The following is a 15979-nucleotide window of genomic DNA, read 5'->3' on the forward strand; positions in this document are numbered from 1 at the left end:
GCAGCGGGGCGGCTGGTCGCGGTGGGGGCGGCGGGGTGAGGGTGTGTGGGGGGGGCGCCCTTAGATGAGGGGGCGTCTTGTGCACGAGCGTTCGCCGTGGGCGATTCTGCTCGGCGGAGGCATTCCTTTAGGGACGCCGCCATGAAGAGGAGGTGCGCTGGGCGGCCAGCGCATGAGCACAAGGGAAGAGGACAAGGCCGAGAGATGCAGAGAAAAGCCCCCCCGGTCGGGCAGACAGACCTTTGACAGAGGAGCTCTGTGAGTCGCCGCTTTCATCTGGGCAACCCCCCCGTACAGTTGGATAATTAGGAGACAAATGCGGCGGACCCCCGCTGCTTGAGTGGCAATGGGTATGGGAGGCCGCCAACACAGAGACGCTTCCCAACCTGCGCGTCTCGATGGGAATGGGGGGGGGGCCTGGGGGGCAAAGTGATGTGTTGAGGGGGAGGGTGGGAAATTCGCCTTCTCTCATCGTGAGCAAGGTCCGACTGTCGTTTGCCGGTCGGCAAAGTTTGCGCTTTCTCAAAGTAAGATCATCATCGAGCATTCAACAGTCGGGCCACTTCAGTGCGCCGCGCCTTCTGCCTTGGCCACCGGGGGGCGGCGGCGTCATCGACGGTCATAGAAAAGACTTCTTCTACTACCACGACCACTATATAGTAATTTTGCGTAGAGGACAGAGAATATATGCCTGCGGGTTTCGTTCTCTTACCTGTCCATCATTTGCCTTGAAATCGCCAATGGGTTCGAAAACTGCCAATTAACTGATGGCTTGTCAACCAGATTTTCCAGGATGTGTTAGCATTAAGTTAGCGGGCAACTTAGTTTGGCATTTTCAAATCACCGAGCAATTCTCTGGCTCTTGTTTAGTTTGACACTCAGTGGCGATTAATTCAGGTCAACAGCTTGAAGACTCTGGTTGGATGAAACGTTGACGGGCCAACCGATGTGGATTTTTGAGGCTGGTGGCATGAAAAAAAAAAATTGATAACCAATTAAATTTTTTAAAATGATATAAAATAAAATAACTTGTATTGGGGTCCTTCGACGCTGACAACAAGAAGGACAACAATTACAGGCAGAGCGTTTGACTCTTTTACAATACTTTGTCCATTAGTATTGAACTTCACAGCAGAAACAAAAAAAAAAAATCGGACGAAAAGTTTGTTGTTTGTTTTGGGGCAGATCCCCGCCCAATTTTTATTTATTTATGTATTTTTCCAGATTTTATTTTGGCTTTTTTTTTTTTTGTGATTTCTGTAAAACCCGCGCGTCAGGTCACTTACCCCCGAGGGCACCACCGTAAGACAAATATGACAACCATCAGAGCAGCGGAAATCCAAAATCGAAGTACCTGAAAGACGTCCAATTGGGCCCAGAGGAAAAAGTCAATCGAAAAGCAAATGCTACAAAGACAAGCGAAGGGTCGTCAATTTCAAGTCAAGCAACAGCAAAAGAGCACACAGTGAGAAAATGAGAGGGGTGCAGAGCGCTGGGGGGGGGGGGGGGGGGAATAGGGGCGGAATGAACCACCGAATCCAATTTGCGTTCTGCACTTTGTCTGCGTGGCACACGGACGCTGCGACTGAGCGGCCGCGGGATGCCGCAGAGCCGCCCGCAGGCCTCTCGCATGCTTGTTGGAATTTCCTCAAGTCGTCCCCGCGAAGTCGCACCTTGACAAAAATAATCACATCTCCATTCGCAATTGCAATATTGAGGGGAAACAAAATGGCAATTAGATCATTTCTGAAAATCGATCAGCCCCGCTCATAAGTCAAGGTATCCACTGTTTTTTTTTTTTTTTTTTTTTAAACAATAAATGAATTTATTCATCTCTCTCTCTCTCTCTGTCAGAGTGGACAATTAATCACAATTCGAGCTTTGTTTCTTCTTTCTCAAGCCTTGTTCTGCCGCCGACACGACAGCAGCTGTTGTGTGTCCCTGAAATGGACACGATGCATCCAAGAGTCGCGTCTTTTTTTTTTTTTTTTAAATCAGAGTGAAAATATGAAGTGGTGAATGCCCCTCCCGGTATCTCTGACCTCCGTCTCGCTTCCTTTTGAGGTCGGTTGGGTTGCCAGTGAATAGCAGACATGAGTCGATGCAAGGGAGGGCTTGGCACTCAGATGTCGATGCGACAGAGTGGGGGGTGGGCGCACTTGACTGAGGGTGGGGGGGTGGCATCACCAGTTGGCAGGCCTGGCACACAATGGCTGGCACGATGCGTCGGGCTTTGAAGGTTCCTCGACCCGGCTCCTTTTGTTCACCTCGTTCGGGCTCGCGGCTCATCCCGATAAAGGCCCCGCTTTGTTTAGACAACAAAGCGGCGAGATGGAGACGCAAACAAAGGCCGTTAAAAAAGATGATTTTTTTTTTTTTGCGGGGGGATAACAGCAGGCTACGCAACACAAATTGTCAAAATTTAGGCAGAGGCAAAACAAAACGATGAATCCGTTGCTTTTCTCCTATTTGACATGTTTGTGGTGTGAGTCTGGCAATGATGTGCAAAAGAGGGCCGAATGATTCTGAAAAATCATTGACTTGCTTTTTGTTTGGGTTTTTTTTTTTTTTTTTTTTTTTTTTGCTGTTTCCCTCATTGGAACAAAGTGTGGTGCTATAAAACGTCCTCAAGACTGTGACTTTATCCCGATTGCAAATCACCGCATGCGATATCTGGCCAGATATCTGGAGATTTGGATAGCGCGGCGAAGATTGAACAACGTGATCTTGTTGCCAAAGCGGCGAGTGCGAGTGATGGAGAGCAGGAGCACGGGAGGACACGTGTGCACACACACATATGTAACGCATGAGCCGGAGCACTTTTTCTTTTTTTTTTTTTTTTTTTTTTCACTTGCGTGACCGTTTCCAGGTGAGGCCCCCTCGTATCCGCCAAAGTCCGCCGAGGCCACATCAAATATTTACCCGGGAGCAGCTGTATTGTCGAAACATTACACATCGGAGCGGCGTAATTAGCTAGATCCTTTCTGGCCCTCTCACTGGTTCCCGACTTCTGTTGGGAAGTCTGCCCCCCCCCTGTACGTGTCTGCGGCTTACAAACGCAGGCCGCTGTTGGAAAAAACATTCCCTAAACCAGTGTTTCCTAACCTTTCGAGAGCCAAGGCACATAGTTGATATAAAAAATTGGAAGTATTTCACAGCACACCACCAAATAAGTTGTCACAAAAAGTCAAAAGTATATCCCGGTACTTTACTCTCGGTGCCCACTGTATTGCAGACTTTTTTCTAAAACATTTTTTTGTGATAAATTACTTTGACTGTGTGTTTGAAAAGTGTGTGTTGATAAGTTTCAATGTCATGACAGCATGTGAGAGGGGCTGAAACGACAAAACCAATTTTTTCCTTTTTGACTTGATGATTGCTAAGTATTTTCCATGCATTTTATGATTGCAATTTTTTTTGTGTTCAATTACATTTACATTGTGTTTAAAAAGTCGATTGTAGGAAGGAAATATTAAGGTATGCACCCTTTGGCCAAAGCACTTATTTTACAATCAGAAAAAAATAAATAAATAAAAATGGCACCTGAACAAACCAAAATGCAACAAAAAGTATTTTCAGTAATACCTAAAACAGTTCTCTTTTTTTCTGTTGAAATACATTTAAAATGTGTTTGGAGTTTTATTTTATGGCTTAAACCGGTGCGGCACAATTCATCTTGAAACAGGCAAACCTCAATTGTGTTCCACGTAAATTGAAATTTATTGACATGAAGCGCAAAATTGCCACAGCTGCCACCATGGCCGATCAGCGATGCAAAATCATTCCGAAGTGCAACAAAATAGAAGCACTGATGAAAATGACATTGACACTCATTCACAGATCAGAAACATTCACGAAAAAAAAGGCCATGGTTTTATTTTATTCATTTATTTTCACTCTGTACATATTATTCAATATATTATATGCTTCCCCTTTTGTGTGTGGTTAACATTGACCATGTGTGTGTTTTAATAACACACGTGTGTGTGTGTGTGTTATATATATAGTGTTTTGTTTTTTCTTAGGAGAATGAAGATACCGTATTGGTGGTAAATAAAATAGAGTAATGAAATTGGATCATTTCCCGGCACCGCGGTTGGGAATCGCAGCTCTAAACTCCGTGGCTAATTTGCTCCACATCCTGTAGTGTGTGAGTGCACTTGAATGGAAACAGAATGGGAATGCTAGGGGGAGGGGGGGGATTGATCGTTAGTCGGTTTGTGTGTGTGTGTGTGTGTGTGTGTGTGTGTGTGTGTGTGTGTGTGTGTGTGTCTGGGCCACGCGTGTGCGTGTGTTGTATCAGTGATCCTAAAATGCAGGCGTGTGACACGCTTGGGCGTGGAGGAATGGCACAAGTTCATCGGAACTTTCTTGCCGAGCCAGATTTCTGTTGCCATTAGCCTTAATTGCCCTCATCATTGCTGTGCTATGATAAGTATCCCACTGGACAAGAAGGTGTAAGAACTCCCATCCAGAATAGCCACAAGCTCTTTTTTTTTGTTTCCTCCTTTCTTGCCAAGCAACAGGAGATAATGGCATTCAGACTGTATTTTCACTTCCTTCACGTTTGCTTATTTAAACAAGTGGCAAGAGCGAAGGGTGCCAAGAAATGTTGTTTCTGGAACAGCCTTGTGTCTGTGTGTGTGTGTGTGTGTGTGTGTGTGTGTGTGTGTGTGTGTGTGTGTGTGTGTGTGTCGTGTTCGAGCCCTGCCAAGCTCCCAGGGCAAAGCCCAACCCTCTCGACCGCAACTGTTTATTTACAGGTTAGCCGACTGTTTATTTGAAGACTATCGGATTGGCCGAGACTCGTGCACAGGACGCGTTTTCGACACGCTCCCCCCTCGCCTGTGTTTCTGTTTCAAGACAAAAAAACAACAACAAAAAAAGACAAAAGATAATGATGTCAGCTCCCCGTCCGTCCCCGTCGAGAGCTTTGCAAAATTGGCCTCAGCTTTGGACTGCTCGTTCTGCGCTTCGTCAAGTCGCGTCAGAGCGGAAAGAAGCTGATGGTAGCCGTTGCTGTTTAGCCTTATTATCTGCCTGAACAAAAAAAAAAAAATCACTCGCTTGATTTTTTTTTTTCTTCAAAATAAAACCAACATGTATTAAACATGCTTTCTGCTCTTCTGCACTTTGTGATGTCGCGTCAGAGCAGAAACAAGCTGATGTTAGCCAATGCTAATTAGCCATGTTACTTGCCTTCTTACATGAAAAAAATAAAATAAACATGATTTTTTTGGGGCTGCTGTTAGCCGTGCTAGCTAGCCATGGGATATACTGTAAGTACGGTATTTCATTCACTAGTTGTACACGTGCTAACTCTCATCACTGCTTGGTTTGAAAATATTCATGCGCAACCATGATCTTGAATTTGCCGAAAAGTGATGCGCGGTGCTCTCGTAAATATCGGAACGGAAGTCTTGCCTGCTCTTGTTTTTGGAATCCTTCCTCCTCAAGTGGGCGGCTGTTTCTAAATTCCCAAAAGAGACGACTTTTCTGACAAGGGCGAAAGTCGCGGGGCTCATTGACAACAACGGCAAAGGGGAGGGGTGCGGAAAATGGACGCATGGATGGTCAAAAGCTGAAATTGTTGGAACGACGAGGTGAAAGGTCCACCGTGTAAGGCGAGAGAGGAGGTGTTTCCGGGCCTGGCAGATGTGCCGTCATATGTTTGCATCCCACCTTGAGTTATCCAGGTGGCGTCTCCCGGTGCCGCAGTGGGGTCTCCTGCTGGAAGATGCTGCCTGGGATCTCTAATTGCCGCCGCCATCTGCTATTTTTTCCTTTTTTTTTTCTTTTTTTTTTTGCCGCGCGGCAGCCCCACCCCTCCTGCTTGTTTTTATGTGTAAAAAGAAATACGGGACTTGATTAAATACTGTTGCTTAATTCATTTCCATTTTCGGTGTATAAAATGAATTGTTTGGTTTGCCTGGTGTAAAAGGGTTAATTTCACTTTTCTGTGGATTTTGAGATTTTCGAATAAACCGTTCACCCAATTGATTCCGATCAACGAATAAAAAAGTGAACAAAAAGGGAATATTTCCATTTTGAACAGTAATTCCTCGATCACTTTCTCTCTCGATCAATTTCCCTTTCTATCGCTCTATTATTCCCTCTGTATCTCTATTTCTCTTTCTCTGTCTGTCATTTGATGTCTGTTTCTCTGTCAGGATCAAATCTATCTCGTTCTTTAGCTCTGTGAGCTCAGGCCCTCAATCTCTCAGTTTTTCTCTCTGTCTCAAACGCTTTCTATTGCTATCTCTCTATCTCCTCTTATCTCTATTTCGAATTGCTTGTCTGCATGATGTATGTCAGTGGTCTAAAAACTCGAGCTTTCTCTCATATTTTAGCCTTCCCTTCTCCAAGTGAAACGTGATAGGTGAAAATGAAGAAAAAGTCCCCTCTCATCGAGTCTTTGAGATGAACGACAAAAGCTCAGTGGAAAGAATTCCACCTATGTTGCATCATACGTCCCCCCGGCCCCCTACCCTCACTTCCTCTGGCTCATACCTTGCACCCTCCGCAAACTTCCTTGGCCAATTTTGGGGCATCGTGGCCTCCCCCAACTGTCACCGAGCGGCTTTTGCTTTGACGCTGCATTCACGGTTGTGCAAACCTGTCTTGGTTCTTTTCTCTTCTTGACGAGGAAAAAGATTCCATTGCGCGCTCGTCATATCTACTTTTTTCCCCTCCCTTTTTTTTTTCTCCTTTCTATTTTGCTTCGTATAAAAATCGAGCTATTGTCCTCAACCGTTGTTGCTCTCCCCGCCACTTATCACCCCCTTCGTCTCCTCGTCTCTGTGTACTTGCAGACTCCCAGCAGTCAGGAAGTCCCAGTAACAATGAGCCAGGCAAGAACCCTCTTCCAGGTATGTCGAGTACCAGTCATCCTTCCTCAACCCCACCGGGCTATTGTTCCTCCGCCATTAATTCAGTGCGCACACACGACACACACCCTCTCCTGTTCTCGCATTTGCTGACTTTAAAAATGTGCCTGACGAGCATGTGAAAAACCGCCTCACGAATAAAACTAAAGAGCGCCACAGCGATAGCAACTGCAGTCAAAGAGACACATCTGGTGTCAAGGTAATTGCAACTTAAAATCATTGCTGAGGGCGCCGTTTTTAAAATGACATGGCCCGCGCAGAGATAAAATTTGATTGGTAATAACAAGTTGATTAAATTGGCAGCACCGTGGAAGAGTGGTTAGCACGCTTGACGCGCCGCTCTGACGTCAGGGGTTCGCATCGCGGATGCAGCCTTGCTGTGTGGTGTTTGGCGGGGAGTCCAAGTCAACCGGGATAGGCTCCAGCTCACTTGCGAGCCGCATCAAGAAAAACCCTCGAGAAAATGGATGCTTGTTGGCGACACGTCCAGGGTGTCGCCGCCACACTACGAGAGCATCAACAAGGACAGCCACTGCTAAATTGTTAGCGTTCCACTGGATTATTATGTTAACCCTCGAACATAATTTCTTGTTCATTTCTTCAAGTAGCCTCAACTAAGGCTGTTGTTAGCATAAACTAGCAAAGATCACGCTAACTTAACCACCGACATGACTTGAACGCGCCTTTGTGACATCTTACATTATCCGTGCAGCAAAATTGAGCACGGTAGCTAACAAGCCGCATGACCTGAATGCGCATTTGTGACGTTGTGCATTCGCAGTGACACAGTAGCACACTGACTAAAGTTAGCTGGAATAGGTTACAACTCACCCACGCCCCGAATGAAGACTAACTACTACTAAAGATGGATAACATTTAAATTGTCCTAATTCAAGGGCAAATACAAAAGGGCACAAGGGAGCCAAACCCCAAATATTCCCTAATGGTACTCTTGTTTCCAGGCCAATGTGGTGGAACGATAGTTTGAAAGTATCATTAGCTACCTCAAGAGCAGGTTCCGCCAAGACGAGTGCCAAGGTAAACATGCCACCCAGCCAACGACTCTGGCTCGGGAGACTGTCGAAAGCCGCGGAGTCACCCGCTGCGTCTGGGGCCACCCGTAGGTGCCAACTAAGTTGCTGCCTTTCTTCCTGGCAAGGGGCCAAGCTGCACTGATTTTTGACTCCTTTTGCTGTTGATGCTAACATTTGAAGCTAATTTACTGGGACCGACAGCCCAGCCGGGACAAACTGACACCTTCAAAGCAAGTGAGCCGCTGCCACGGTTGTGAGTCTGGTGAGATACTCTGACTCGTTTGGATTACTCAATTAAATCAAGGTGATGTCATCCCAAAAAAACTACAGTGGTTCTGACACTGGGCTCCACAAGCCATAGATTGGGGGCGCAAAACAATTAGCATGGTATCATTTTTTTTCTTTTTATGTTGGTCATTATGGTGGTACTTTGAGAGCTAATATTTTTGGAGCGGATACTCGGTGTAAAATTGTTGAGAACCACAAGAGAAATCAAGAGTACATGGCAGTTGTTTAATCGGTGTTTAGATTATGAGGGGTCCGTTGAAAGAATGTTTCCCATGTAAGATCTACAGCTCACTCTGGATAGAAAAAGTGACTCGCGCACGATCATCTTCACATTGACCCAATGAACATCATTTCGGAGCAATATTATTGGGTAAAATTCTAAAAAGAACGTCTTTTTGTGCTTCTTTTGACAGTCTATTTGGAAGACAGCTTCATCAAATCGGGAGTGTTCAGCGTTGCGGAACTGGTTCGAGTGTCCAGAAGTAAGTGTGACCACGTTTGTGTCGTCTCGTCGATACAATGGCATGACTCAAAGCAAGTGTTGCGGACCCCACTTCTGACATGTGCACAGTTTTCGATAATCGCAATCGTTATGTCATGATATGGCGAGGTGGCTGACTAAACATCTATCTATTTATGTATTTATTTATTTATTGTAGTAAGGTCGGTCCTCTTGGAGAAACCATTTCTAGCAGAGGAGTAGATAGCGTTATGTGAGGTGTAACATTAGAAGCTAAGATTGGATATAACGGAAACTCACTTTAAAAAGCTAACATTTGAAGCTTACGTTAAAGGTAACGCTGACGCTAACATTTTAAGCTAATGTTAGAGGTATCATTGGCCGCTAACTTCAGAATTGAACGTTGTATGGTAACATTAAGAGGTACGACGATAATAAAAATGTTGAGTATGTTAAAATTGCTATATTAGCTAATGCTGGCCAAAGGCTAATAGCCGTGTACGCTGTAGAAAGCAGCATAGTAAACTAACATTTTTTGGTCTTTGTGTATCAGCCCATCCTGTGTTCAAAGCGTTTGAGGAAAGCAGGCTTAACAATCACTCATAGGGATTGTTAAAACGTTGAGTATGTTAACGATGAGTGGCTTGCGTTGGCCAATGCGTGATTGATGGCCTAATGGAAGACTTGTGGTCAGACATGTGGTTCCTTGTGGGGTTGACGCCGGCGAAAGCTCGGTGGTACACTACCACTGAAATCCAAGGTTGAAACTAATGTGGAAACTTATGTTACTAGCTAATGCTACAGTGGACAGCTATTCAAAAATTTCCTTCTACTATATGAATGAATCTTTAAAAATCCCGATATAGGTTATCATAATTCATGCATGAAAGGGCAACAAGGCTCACGTTAAAGGTAATACTGAAGCTAACATTGCTAATGTCTGATAGCTGGACAGCTTGACAGCAGACAGTAGTGTGAGCTGTGATATGTTTTTTTTTTTAAATCGTGAGGGTATCTCTATATCACTGAGTGCAAATCATAATAAATGGCTAATAGGAACGTACTTATTGGTATTTTTACAGGTTGCGAAGCAGTTTACCTGCCTCAACAAGTAGAACAATGTGTGCATGACATGTCATTCAGGGACGACCTGCACGCACAGAGCGGCAACCGCATACTTGAACGCTCAGGAATGTCGGCCGCCTGTGATTCTTGGATTTGCTAGAAATGCCCTGTGCGTTCGCTGAAATTACGAGGACATTGCTGTCATTTGACATTATAGTCTGGGCTCTGTGGTCAATCCAGTTGGGCCAGTCTGCTTTGCAGTAGCGGGACCACATCTGTAAATAGCCGCTGCGTACGTCTATTGACACGTCCGCCTTTGACGCTCTCTTCCAGTCATCTGGAATCCTGGGCCTCTTTCAGAGCAGGCGGCGTTAACCTGCTCCAGCTTTTTTTTTTCTTTTTTTTCTTTTTTTTCTCAAGCCGAGGGTTGTTACTGTACTGGTGGAACAAAGTGTACCGAAGGGGAAACGAGTTTCTATATGTACAAAAATCAGTACATGAACAAGGCAAGAATCCCTGAAAGTTTAACCAGACAGAATGTTATTGTTTTTTTCTGGATAGCCTTTAATTTTCTGCGTCGTCTTGGAATGTGAAAAGGTCGACGGATGCATGGGAATTTATCCCCTCACTCCCCGGTGAGACATGAATGCGGTTGCTTGTCCATCATCGCGCTGCTGAGACATTCTTCGAGGTCCAGCTCCAAGAATGACGTGCATTCGGAGCCTGGAGCCCAATGCTAGATTTTGGACACAGAACACTCATAAAAAATGACTGCATTAGAGCTGGGCAAGATGGCCTGAAAAATCAAATGGGATTTCCCCTGCACACACAAACTATTCCGTGCCTGATTTTATCGAAACTTGTCAATTATGTTGTCCACCACCTTGTTAAAGAATCCCATGCCTGATTTTATCGAAACTTGTTGTCAATTATGTTGTCCACCACCTTGTTAAAGAATAGCAACTTGTCCAAAAAGTACTGAAACATTCATTCATATTCAGGTGGACATTGGGCATATTAAAAAAAAAAAAAAATCTATTTATCTATTTGTAAAACGTTCTAGGCTATATTATCAAATGTTTTGCCTGGCCACAAATATTGTCTCCCTTGTCATACCCTTTAAACACATTAAAACTTCTTAAACAAAACTTTTTAAAGCATTCCGAAGCTCTCTTTTTGTCAAGACATGGGAAGTGAAAAGATTCTCGCTCATGCAGTTCTCCAGATAAGAAACCAAGAGTGCGTGCTTCAAGCTGTTTGTCACTCCCAGTTGAAGTTTACTGTAAAGGTGGCACACAAAACAACAGCAAATTAAGCATCGTACAGTGGCGCCTCTATTTACGAACATCTCTTCATACGAAATTTTCAAGTTACAAAACGTCTCAACAAGAAATATTGCCTCTAGTTCCGAAAGAAATTTCAAGTTACGAAAGGCAAAAATACAGTATGGGCGGCTACTCGCAGCTCAGTTTCTTGAACGCAACATTCTTATAGCTACTCTGCCATTGGCTGTTACCGAGCACCTTCCTGGCATCCCATTGGCTAAGCGGGACTTCTACTGTATGTTTCTGTGTGTGTAGAGAGAACATTAACTAAAGAGGGCAAAAAACGGCAAGGACGCAGTTAAAAGTGAAATGAACATTTTTATTCTTTATTCATTGTTTTTTACATTGTGCACAACTCTCGTTTTTTTGTGCAATAATCTAATTGTGACATGTATTTGTTCCATATTTTGGTGCATTTTTATGCTTTAGAAAACATTTGTCTGAATTTTGGAGGGGAGCTTGGAACGGATTAGGACATTTCCATGGAAAACACGTCTCTACTTAAAAAAATTTCTACTTCAGAAATTTCTTCCAAAACCAATTAATTTCATAATTAAAGGTACCACTGTATGCTTAAACAGGAAAATGTTTAACCAAACCATGACATTCCGTCGAGCGAAAGTCTGTTAGCTGAATGCTAACACACCATGAGATTTGCCATAGACAGGCCAATGGAGAATAGCACTGATGTTTTGGTAATTCTAAACACACAGAGAGCAGCAGAACACACAATTCGCACAAGCGTATGTTCTGTCTGCTCCGTGGTCCCTGCCAGGCCCGCCGTGGCTCGCCAGGGCGGCGGACGGCGGCGGGATCGTGCCAGCGGCGAACCTCAGACCACAACAGACGCCGCCACACACTCCATCCTCTCATCGGCTCCAAACCCGAGCGACCGCTCGAGCTGGAGGACACGCACCAAAAAGCGCCAGAGAGGGGGCGGGGGGGTGTGATGTCGTCCCATTGTTCACTTCATTCTGGCCCGCTCTTCACCTCCTCCACAGCGCTGAAAAACTCTTGTCCCCTGAAAATCGCGTCGCGGACGAAACAACCGCAGCGCACATTAACAAGGAGCGTCGAGATGGCTCGCTCTTGCTCCGAAAGGAGTCAGCCGCTTTTGCCCCGCAGCCATAATGTGTGAGAAGCGGTGACTTTTTAATCAGAGGGCTCAGCAGAAATGCCGTAATGGTCAAACAGGAGCCTTTAATTTGATGCGCTGGGCCTCTAAAGCGTCAATAATGACCACTCATGCAATTCTACAATTAATTCCGTGTCTCCTGTTGCAAGAAAAGACAATCTGCCGCTCGCCGGCTTTCCGGCTCACCACCTCGACTTTTCCCTCCGCAGTGCCCATTACCCACGGTGCGGCGGTCAACTTCTCCATGGCGGACATGCCCGGCCAACCCTACTATCACGACCTCAACTCCAGCGTGGGGATGCACCGCTCCCTGTCCTCCCCTCCCGGCAGGTCAGCGAGCACGTGACTCAAGCGCTTGTGCAGCCGTCACTCCAGAAAGCCCGAATCTCGCCGGTGTTAGCGAACGTCGCCAATGTTGTTGGGGGGAGGGTTTTGGGGGGGGGGGGCTTTCATCAAGGCTTGTTCAAGATCGTAAAGCCGTTCGCCAGGCAGCCGCTGACAGTTTTAATGGTCGCAAACAGTTTTGCTTGCCTCCTTCAAATTTGAACATGTTTAAAATGTCAAAAAATTGTTCGACAGACGGAAAAACAACATCCACTCTCCCAGATATGGACTTCAGGACAACAAGGAAAACGTTTTGGTGGGGGGGGGGATTAATTGAACAAAATCACACGTAAATGTACAAGTACTATCTAAATCGTGTAGAAAGACATCAGAGCACAAGCTTCTACTCGAAAGTGAAGAAACAGTTTACGATTGACCAACTCCTTCCGCATGTTTTGACCGATTCAAACTATCTCACTTTCGTCTTAACGTTCTACGTCCGATGACAATTGCACCGCCTTTCACTTCAACACCTTTTTGTTCACATTTTTCATATCTTTGGGAGAGAAAAAAAATCATGGCGTCATTATTGAAGACTGTAGAATTTTGCGGGGAAAAAAATAAAACAAAATGTGCTAAAAGCCGAGGTACACTATGCGAGTGGTATCCCGATATACTCAGTCTACATATGAGAGCAAAGGCGTCTTTGGCCTTTCCCCTCATTCCTTGGCCGAAACTATGTTGCTCACGTGCGCCGCTTGTTGACTGCGTTCCACAGCAAAAGGCCGAAAACCGTCAACATGGAGGAGAACATGGACACCAGCCCGACGGGCCCCGACTTCTACTCGTCGCCCAGCTCGCCGGCCAGCAGTCGAGCAAATTGGCACGACCGAGATGGAGGTGAATTTGGATGACTTATAGCTGTCCCCCCCCCACCCCCAACCTTTTTTTTTAGGGGGCAGGGAGGCGGGGGAGGCGGGTGGTTGCAAGCGTCGTAAATTACCGCATTTCAAAGCCGACACATTTTTCTTGGGATATGGAGCGCGTCTGCTCTTCCAGGAGCACGAACCTGTTCACCCCTCTCAAAATACATACCGTGACAGAGATAGCCCGCGGGGCGCTGGCGGGATGGCCTTTGGGCCCGTTTGAACTGCTGCCTGTCTGAATGCGAGTCCCAGTGCTCGCGCACCTGTTGCCCGCGTTACAGGAAACGCCGGATTCCGCGGGGCGGAGAATCCTCCGCGAGAACAAAGCCTTCCAGCGGTCGTTCCCGATACAGTGTTTTTCCGTGCGTTTGGACTTGAAGCCATCAAAGCTGACAGTTCAAAATCACCGGGAGGAGAACATGTGCAAATCGCTTACGAGCCCGGAACCACTCTCGTGTACATTTGTGTTTTGTGCGGTTCATGACACGAAAGATTACACTCGACCTTATTGACCTTATGGAAAAAAAAGAATCATGTTTTGAAATTTTCCCGCTTCCCCAAAGTTGCGGTGGCCCTGCACATTTGCTCCTTTTTTTTCCAAATTCAACTCGTCAGAAAGGCAATTCTTACGAAAGGCAATGTTGACGAGTTTGTGATTTGGGGCGGGGCGCGTCTCTTATTTGCAGATCCCGGTACCGAAAACCCTCAAAGGCAAAGGCTTCAGAATTCCATAGCGGTGTTTTAAGAAAAGCGCACCGTATGTTTGTTTTGTTCCCCAACGCCGGTCCCGTCTGCTGTAATGCAGGAAAGATCCGATACACAAGACAAGCCACAAGTGGGACTGCAACCGCAAGGCCCGTCCGTGCGGCCGCATGAAATTTCATACGCTCCCTTGGCGCCGGGCCTCAGAGCGCCGCTCCGGCCGCGGAGGAAAGCCAACCCTCCCAAGACGGTCATTAGTGCGCCGTCAAACGAGGGGCGAGAGTCACAAACCAATGACGGAATGCAGCAGATATCAAATGGCGACATGCAAATGTGCGTGCGCGCACGTTGGGTCGCGAAAGCAAAATGGCCACCTTCCTGTTCAGATTCACACACGGCTCCTGCGGGCTTTTTCGTGTGGCCGCTTTCGCGAGACGTTTCCACCCAATTTGGTGTTGATTGGTCAAACTGGTGACGAGGGGGCGGGGTCGCCTTTTCTTGTCCAAGGCGGCTTCACTCACTCGTTGACTCGCTCAATGTGGAAGATGATTGAAATGGTGGAAGGAGCCGCTCAAAAGTCAGCGCACTGTTTTTTTTTTTCTCAGCGGTGTGTGTGTGTGTGCGTGTGTGTGTGTGTGTTTTGCTTCTCGTAATTAATCGTGCATTTCCCGAGGCGCCCCGCTCACCTCTCTGAAGGATTTCATTACGTGAAGAGAGGAAAAAGCTCCAAGCGCCACAGAAACATGAAGCCTTTATCCTCTCACAACCTCTTAGTGGGAATCCCCCCGGCCCCCCCACCCTCCCCGACCCAACACACACAAATTCCAGCAACCTTTACCGCTTCTTTGGAAACAAGCAATTCTTCCTGTCACGGGCAGATTCTTCCCTCTTGTGGGCAAAGGCGGTGCACTAACAACCTGATTTATGATGGGAGGGAAAAATATTTTCCAAGTTGGGCACTCACCGAGAATCGGTGACAAAAAGCGGAGGAATGTCCCCCGGGAAGACGTACGACGTCCCGTCTCGTTCGTCTATTGTGTCGGGCGGTTTCCCCCCTGGAAGCCCCGAGTCCGAGCGTGGAAAATTGAAAGGCACACAGTTGTGACGGCGGCTCACGTGTCGGCGTCTTTGCTTATTCTTCCACTTTCTTAACAAATTTCATGTCTCCTAAAAAGCTCGGGGATTAGCCACGGCGGATTACGGAAGCTTGTCAGACGGCGTGCGAGGGGCGAGCCAAGCAGATGTCGGCCGGCGATATTCTATTCATGATCCCTTCAATGCTTCGGATTTGATCTGACGTCCTCGGACATGACAGAAAGGAGAATTTTCGCAGGGCTTCTGTTATTTCCCGGGAATTTTTTTTGGGGGGTTGGGGGTGGGGACTGCACATATTGTGTACAATTTGCAAAGTCAACTTTTCCACCTGTCCCTCCGAGGATCCTAATCCGGGCAAATCCCATTCTCGCGACAACAGGGACGTGTTTCGATCAATTCTTGGCAGGAAAAAGCTCCCCTTTTTTTTTTTTTTCCAAGCGCCTTCCAAACGAGCCCGTTTGCTTTTGATTTCGCCGATGAGAATTCCATTTGCTGAGCGTGCGCACGTCGCGCGTCTTTTTGATATCCAGCAGACATGTCGTCACCCACCATGAAGAAGCCAGAGAAGGCCATGTTCAGCCCCACCTCGCCGCAGGACTCCTCGCCGCGAATCAGCACTTTTCCTCAGCCTCACCACCCGGGCCTGACGGGCGTCGGACACAGTGGTGAGTTGCCTCGGCGCGGCTGCCGTGGAGCCTCCGGGATACTGAAGGCCTTTCCCGCCGGCCGCCTCGCAGT

At 46.6% G+C, this 15979-nt stretch overlaps 1 protein-coding gene and 1 long non-coding RNA gene across 8 annotated transcripts in view; one reads left to right on the forward strand and one right to left on the reverse strand.

Annotated features, from left to right (window-relative positions):
• The window catches only part of LOC109508391 (nuclear factor 1 B-type), a 57095-nt gene that overhangs the window by 28150 nt on the left and 12966 nt on the right, over positions 1–15979 (forward strand). For 3 of the 7 annotated variants that reach the window (XM_019858337.1, XM_019858343.1, XM_019858340.1), the window contains exons 3-7: positions 6813–6869; positions 8623–8691; positions 12404–12524; positions 13297–13418; positions 15772–15908. In XM_019858337.1, the coding sequence (XP_019713896.1) occupies positions 6813–6869; positions 8623–8691; positions 12404–12524; positions 13297–13418; positions 15772–15908 (506 nt within the window). The remainder of the gene's footprint in view (positions 1–6812; positions 6870–8622; positions 8692–12403; positions 12525–13296; positions 13419–15771; positions 15909–15979) is intronic. The other 4 variants (XM_019858338.1, XM_019858341.1, XM_019858344.1 and 1 more) reach the window with 2 other exon arrangements.
• LOC109508403 (uncharacterized) lies at positions 4491–5827 on the reverse strand. The gene is made up of 2 exons (XR_002166656.1): positions 5683–5827; positions 4491–5040 (listed from the first exon to the last, which is right to left on the reverse strand). It is a non-coding gene; the product is annotated as an uncharacterized LOC109508403 (long non-coding RNA).

Source organism: Hippocampus comes, unplaced genomic scaffold (genome assembly GCF_001891065.2).
Source record: "Hippocampus comes isolate QL1 unplaced genomic scaffold, H_comes_QL1_v1.1 scaffold48, whole genome shotgun sequence".
Taxonomy (NCBI): domain Eukaryota; kingdom Metazoa; phylum Chordata; class Actinopteri; order Syngnathiformes; family Syngnathidae; genus Hippocampus; species Hippocampus comes.